Genomic DNA, 7,602 nt, shown 5'->3' with positions numbered 1-7,602 from the left:
TCACCACCAACAGAAAAGATAAAATAATACAGGGAATGGTTGACATAGCTGTGACATTTGGAGTTATGTACAAGCATGGAGTGAAATGGAAATGCAAGTTATCTACAGAAGAACAGTGTCTTTGTGGGGATTAGGAAAGACAGGGGTTAACATAGCTGTCTTTAACTGTGGTGCACTGGTTATGGCAAACATTGTTTTCATGTAGACTTAATCCTTGAAACAGAAGAAAAGGCATGTATAACACACACCGTGTTTTATTTATAGATTAGGAAGTGATGGAGACCAAGAACAGCTCAGTAGTAACAGAATTCATCCTCCTTGGCCTGACCCAATCTCAAGATACTCAACTCCTGGTCTTTGCTCTACTTTCAGTTTTCTACGTAGTAATTCTTCCTGGAAATTTTCTTATCATTTTCACCATTAGATCGGACCCTGGACTCACAGCTCCACTTTACTTCTTCCTGGGAAACTTGGCCTTCCTGGATGCCTCCTACTCTTTCATTGTAGCTCCCAGGATGCTTGTGGATTTCTTCTGTGAGAAAAAAATCATTTCTTACAAAGGCTGCATCACTCAGCTATTTTTTTTGCACTTTCTTGGAGCGGGAGAAATGTTCCTTCTTGTTGTGATGGCCTTTGATCGTTATATCGCTATATGTCGTCCTTTATACTACTCGACTCTCATGAACCCTAGAGTCTGTCATGTGTTACTGTTGGCTCTGTGGCTTGGGGGATTTGCTCATTCCATTGTACAAGTGGCTCTTATCGTGAACTTGCCCTTTTGTGGCCCAAACCAGCTGGATAACTTTTTCTGTGATGTTCTACAGGTCATTAAGCTAGCCTGCACAGATACCTTTGCAGTAGAGCTCCTGATGGTTTCTAACAGTGGTCTGCTTAGCCTCTTATGCTTCCTGGGTCTTCTGTCATCCTATGCTGTCATCCTCTACCATGTCAAAGGACACTCTTCTGAAGGGAAGAGCAAAGCTATCTCTACATGCACCACCCACATTATAATCGTGTTTCTCATGTTTGGGCCTGCCATTTTTATCTACACCCGTCCCTTCCGGGCTCTCCAAGCTGACAAAGTTGTTTCTCTCTTCCACACAGTCATCTTTCCTTTGATGAATCCTGTGATCTATACACTTCGCAACCAGGAAGTGAAAACTTCTATGAGGAAGTTATTAAATCAGTATGTGGTCTGCTGACGGGATAAAAGAAAGAGAAAACAAAAAAGTGAGAAAATGTTGTTTAAATAAATTAAACTATGTATTTATGCACAGATTGAATCAGTTCTTTAGCAAATTCTATCTTATATTCTTCTAGGTTTCTGATACTATTCTAAGCACGTGGATAAGACAGGTACAATTCTTAGGTCTCCCAGGGTTATATTCAAGAGAATGAAGTTAAGCCAAACTACTGAACTTGAAAAATCTCACCAGAATCAGTGCTTCAATGTTTTCAGAATAGTATTATGCTAGCTATAGACCAGTGAGATCGGCTTAGCTTTGGTTGTAAAGCAGGTTCTTGAATGATATTGAACTGAAATTAAGAGTATTTAGGGGAAACAAAGCACAATCATAAAACAAAATAAGCATCATGGAAAGCATAGAAACTCAAAGATTTGAATGTTTTTAGGCACATATTTGAAAAACATAAATGGATTAGAATAGCTACCACATAGTTAAGGAATATAGAAGTAGCAAGATTTAACCTAGGTAAATCAGAACAAAATACTTTAGATTTTAGAATATTTTAGATAACTTTAAGTATTGAAATCTTAAAATGATACCATTGAAATATGTGAAGATTATTCAATGTTTTATATTTAAGACAAATCCTGAAAATTCTGTATAAAAGACAATGTATGAGTAATAAAATATAATTAAATGAAATGTTACTTGCTATATATTTTTTCCTGACCACAATAAAGACTTAGTTTTACTAGTTAGAGTAAAGTGAAATAATTGTAATATTTACCAGAATATATCATAAAAAAGTTTATGTATCTTAAAACTCCACTTTTCTTTCTACTATATTGATCTTGTAGTAATGTTAGTTTTTTTTCTATTACTTGAAAAACTTCATTGGTATTTTGCTAGCAATTTTTTTGAATCTCAAGACACTTTTGAACAGTAGAGACATCTTAGCAATAATGATTTTTCCAGCTCATGAACTAAGGGTTTTATTCTGTTTGTCTAACATGTGAATTCTAGGATCCAAATTCAGATTATTAGGTTTACTAGTATGTGCATTTACTTGCAGAGAAATCTTGCCAGTACATGGATCAATTTTTTTTCATTCAGGTTTCATAAATCTCATTGTGGATTTCTGTCAATTTGCCAGTATTTTATTCTAGTATGTGTAACAGTTATGGAAAAAATAATACTAATTCCTGAGAGAAAATATAGATTTACATTATCACTATATGTAGCTTCTTTAGAAAATATAGTTTAGAATTTATAATTTAAAATATATATAGTTTCTTTAAAAATATAGTATAAAGTTTCATATATATATATATATATATATATATATATATATATATGAACTTACTATATCATCCAACAAGCTAACTACCAAGCACATGTTCAATGGAAATGAAATTAGGATTTCCAGTTATCTGCTATCTTATTTTTATTATAGTACTGCTTAAAATAGCAAGGACATGAACAACACACACACACACACACACACACACACCATGTTTGGACTCCACAAATGATATTACATTGTATGCCAGCTAAACAGACTCAGTGGTAGCTCAGTTGATAGAGTGCTTTCCTGATATACACAATATCTTAGATTTAATCTCTAGTATCATAAGAACTATAATAATCTGTTTTTCCTTGTTCTCCCTCTCTGTTCTTGATCAAGCTGGGATCTCCCACTCTCCTAAGCTGTCTTTTCCTCAATCCTTGCCCTTCATTATCTCCCCTCACATCCAGTTTTCTCATGTAGATATCATCTATTTTTCTGTTGTTGGGCGATCCCTGTGTCTTTCTTAGGGTCCTTTTTTCTTGGTAGCCTCCTTGAAGTTGCGAGTTGCAGTCTACTCATCCTTTGTTTTACATCTAGTATCCTCCTATGAGTGAGTACATACCATGTTTGTCTTTCTGAGTCTGGGTTACCTCACTCAGAATGATTTTTTTCTAGATCCAACCATTTGCCTGCAAACCTCACTATGTCATTGTTTTTCTTTGCTGAATAGTACTCTATTGTGTATACATAACACATTTTCTTTATCCATTCTTCAGTTGAAGGGCATCTAGGTTGTTTCCAGGTTCTGGCTATTACAAACAATGCTGATATGAACATAGCTGAGCAAGTGCCCTTGTGGTATAATTGAGCATTCCTTGAGTCTATGCCTAGATCACAGGGTAGATGGATTCCCAATTTTCTAAGAAAGCACGATATTGATTTCCAAAGTGGCAGTACAAGCTTGCATTCCCACCAGCAGAGGAGGAGAGTTCCTCTTGCTCCACATCCCCTCCAGCATAAGCTGTCTTCTGTGTTTTTGATCTTAGCCATTCTGACAGGTGTAAGGTGGTATCTCAGTCGTTTTGATTTGCATTTCCTGGATAATTAGGGATGTTGAGCAATTCCTTAAATGTCTTTCAGCCATGTGTGCTTCCTCTGTTGAGAATTTTCTGTTTAGCTCTATAGCCCATTTCTTAATTGGACTGTTGGGCATTTTGATGTTTAATTTCTTGAGTTCTTTATATATTGTGGATATCAGCCCTCTGTCAGATGTGGGGTTGGTGAAGACTTTTTCCCATTCTGTAGGCTGTTGCTTTGTCTTGTTGACTGTGTCCTTTGTTCTACAAAAGCTTCTCAGTTTCAACAGGTCCCATTGATTGATAGTTTCTCTCAGTGTCTGTGCTACTGGTGTTATATTTAGGAAGTGATCTCCTATGCCAATGTGTTCAAGACTACTTCCTACTTTCTCTTTTATCAGGTTCAGAGTAGCTGGATTTATGTTGAGGTCTTTGATCCACTTGGACTTAAGTTTTGTGCACGGTGACAGATATGGATCTATTTGCATTCTTCTACATGTTAATGTCCAGTTATGCCAGCACCATTTGTTGAAGATGCTTTCTTTTTTCCGTTGTACAGTTTTGGCTCCTTTGTCAAAAATTATATGTGCATAGGTGTGCGGATTAATGTCAGGGTCTTCAGTTCAATTCCATTGGTCCACATGTTGGTTTTTATGCCAGTACCAAGCTGTTTTTATTACTGTAGCTGTATAGTAGAGCTTGATGTCAGGGATTGTGATGCCTCCAGAGGTTGTTTTATTGTACAGGATTCTTTTGGCTCTCTTGGGTTTTTTTGATTTTCTATATGAAGTTGAGTATTGTTCTTTCCAGTTCTGTGAAGAATTAATTGTGTTGGTATTTTGATGGGGATTGCATTGAATCTGTAGATTTCTTTTGGTAAGATTGCCAATAAATGAAGACCTCATGGGAATAGGAAAAAGCAAAGTGCTAGAGACGTCCCCAGAAATCCACAAAGATACCTCCACAATAGACTACTGGCAATGGTCAAGAGAAAGCCCAAACTGACCTACTCTGGTGATCGCATGGCCAAACACCCTAACTGTTGTGCTAGAACTCTCATCTAATGACTGATGGAAGCAGATGCAGAGATCCATGGTCAGGCCCCAGGTGGAGCTCCGGGAGTCCAATTGTTGAGAAAGAGGAGGGATTGTATGATTGAGAATTGTTGAGACCATGATTGGAAAAAACACAGGGACAAATAGCCAAACTAGTGGAAACACATGAACTATGAACCAATAGCTGAGGAGTCCCCAACTGGATCAGGCTCTCTGGATACGTGAGACAGTTGATTAGCTTGAACTGTTTGGGAGGCACCCAGGCAGTGGGACCCAGACCTGTCCTTAGTGCATGAACTGGCTGTTTGGAACCTGGGGTCTATGCAGGGATACTTTGCTCAGCCTGGGAGGAGGGGACTAGACCTGCCTCAACTGACTTTATCTACCAGTTTTAGCTGAATCCCCAGGGGAGTCCTTGCCCTGGAGGAGATGGGAATGGGGGGTAAGCTGAGGAGGGGTGGGGGTGGGAGGAAGGGAGGACAGGGGAATCAGTGGCTGATATGTAAAATTAAATTAAATTATAAAATTAAAAAATACGATAAAAAGAACTATAATAAAACAAAATAAAAATTTAAATATCCAATACTTATACAGAATAGGAAATATGTTAGCAGCATCCTTGGGTTTTAGAAATAAATATGGGAATGTATTTATCATTTTTTTAACCCCCAAATTCCTTGTGCTTTTTCAAGAAAGTTACAATTGTTCAAAAGCCACAGAGAAATTGCCAATGAAATGAAACACAAAGCAGGTGCATTTTCAAGCTATATTTGGTGACATAGTCCTATAATTTGATGGTGCATGAGAGAGAAGCTGAACCAGGGGAATCCTAGGGAACTTGAAGTTAGTGGAGCCACATAGTGGGACCCTGTCTCAAAACAAAAATAATGAAAAAAATCTTAAATCATTATTAGATTTTCAAAGTTATTTAACTACGTTGTTGAACCACAAAGCTATGGGGTCACCATCTATTCTGTCTTCTTAAAAATGTTTTATAATATATTTTAATGTTATGTGTGTGTCCATATGGAGGTCAGAGGGCAACTTCCTGTAGTCTGTTCTCTTCTGCTATGTGAGTCTTAGAGAACCATCTCAAGGGGTCCAGCTTGGTGACAAATGCTTTTACCCACTGAGCCATCTCACCAGCCCATTATATGCTGTCCTAATGTTGCTGAATCTTTGTCAAGTTATGCATAAAATTTGAAATTACAAATTTTGGATTCATTGATTCCAAACATCCATTAATTTATTGAAGACTATTTTTCCTTTTCATCAGTTTTTACATACTTTTAGTTTAGCATACAAAATAATAGGTTTCATGTTGACATTTTCACACATATACATCCTTGGACTTCAGTCATATTCATTTTCCTACCACATCCTCTATTTTTCTTTTTAACTGAAAAATTCTTTTTATTTATTATATTTTGATCACCCCTTGTGTCCCCTCCCCCAACTGCTCCCAGATCTTCCTTACCTTTCCACACACACAATTCCATGCCCTTTTTGGCTTTCTTTTCTTAGAAAACAAACAAGCAAATAAACAAAATACTCCAAACAAACCAGAATTTTTAAATAGGAAAAAACAATATTAATCAAAAAGTTATTATATTTTAGCTCCCACTTGATTGTAAAAAGATATTTTTTTTCTGTAGCAGGAATCTTAAAGAGTCTTATTAATAAAATCAAACCTGAGGCCAGTTATTGGGGTGAATGCTGGAACATCAGAGAAGCAGAACAAGCCATAGTTTCCTCACCTTGCCAGTCCCTCAGCTGGTCTTGTTTCCTCAGACTGCAAGCTTCTGTGTCCTCATCCCAATGGCTCTCAGCTGAACTGCTGCTCAAAAGCCTGAATGCTTAACCAGCCAAATGCTTAACCAGCTAAATGCTGCTAGTTTCTGGTCACGCCTTATATTATCTTTCTACTTTCTGCTCCCTGGGATTAAAGGCTGGATTTCTTGGATTAAAGGCGTGTGTCTCCATGCCTGGCTGTTTCTAATGTGGCCTTGAACTCAGAGATCCAGAGGTATTTCTGTCTCTGGAATGCTAGGATTAAAGGCGTGTGCTGCCGCTGCCTATCCTCATATTTAATATTGTGGCCGTCCTGTTCTCTGACCCCAGAAAAGTTTATTAGCCTACACAATATTTTTGGGAACACAATACCACATTTTTCTCTATGTTAAAAATAACTATGTATTAATTTTTCTTATGACCCTAAGAGTAAGCATAATATATTTTTGTATACTGATTTTATTTGTATAAACATTTCGCTATTCCATCTATTATAAATCTTCAGATGTAGCTAAAACAAGTGAATTTAAGCTTCATCAAACCTCTCATCTCTGACAGGTTGATTGTATGATGCAATGACTGCAGCTACAGCTTCCCAGGTAATGTGTTCTTTAGAGAAATTTACGTGAGTTCATGAATTTGCGGCCTACAGAAATTCTTTCTTTGAATCCAAGAGAAACTTAACATGCTCTTTTGAATAATCCCCCAAGGTCAGGCTAGACCACCAGTCTTACATATAAGTTTCCAATTTCCAATTTTCTTTAAAAAAAACTTCAAACATTTATCATATATTTGACTGGAGGTAATGAGGACAATAAATAGGTATTCATAATGTCATTGCATACACGATAAGGAGGCTACTTCTCAGGCAGAATCAGTAGGTTTAAACACTAGCACGGAGAACAAAGTGCAATTATGCATTTTAGTAAAAGGTAAGACATTTCACATTAGCTTTGTGACTGAATGAAATACATATTATTCAGTTCATGGGGAATGATTTTGATCAATTAGAATTTGGACAAGTACACGCTGTGACAATAAATAAATAATCCACACTGTGATTCCTAAATTCCACTCCAGACTCAAGAATTCACGGTTACAGTTTGAGCTTGAATTTTTGGAGCATAAACTTGTGTTTATGAATTAGCAGGACTCTGAAGGCAACATATCTATAGCAATGTATAAATAAGAAGGTTCCTTGTTGT

The 7,602-nt window shown here is 36.8% G+C and overlaps 1 protein-coding gene across 1 annotated transcript; it reads left to right on the top strand.

The window, feature by feature from the left end:
• The first annotated feature begins 275 nt into the window (after nt 1-275).
• Nucleotides 276-1,202, top strand: LOC118590856 (olfactory receptor 4N5). Its single transcript, XM_036198629.1, has one exon. The coding sequence runs from the start codon at nt 276-278 to the stop codon at nt 1,200-1,202; it is 927 nt and encodes a 308-aa protein (XP_036054522.1).
• The last annotated feature ends 6,400 nt before the right edge of the window (nt 1,203-7,602 follow it).

The sequence above is a fragment of the Onychomys torridus genome, chromosome 9 (genome assembly GCF_903995425.1).
Source record: "Onychomys torridus chromosome 9, mOncTor1.1, whole genome shotgun sequence".
NCBI classification, from domain to species: Eukaryota; Metazoa; Chordata; class Mammalia; order Rodentia; family Cricetidae; genus Onychomys; species Onychomys torridus.
This window is presented reverse-complemented; position numbering and strand designations above follow the sequence as displayed.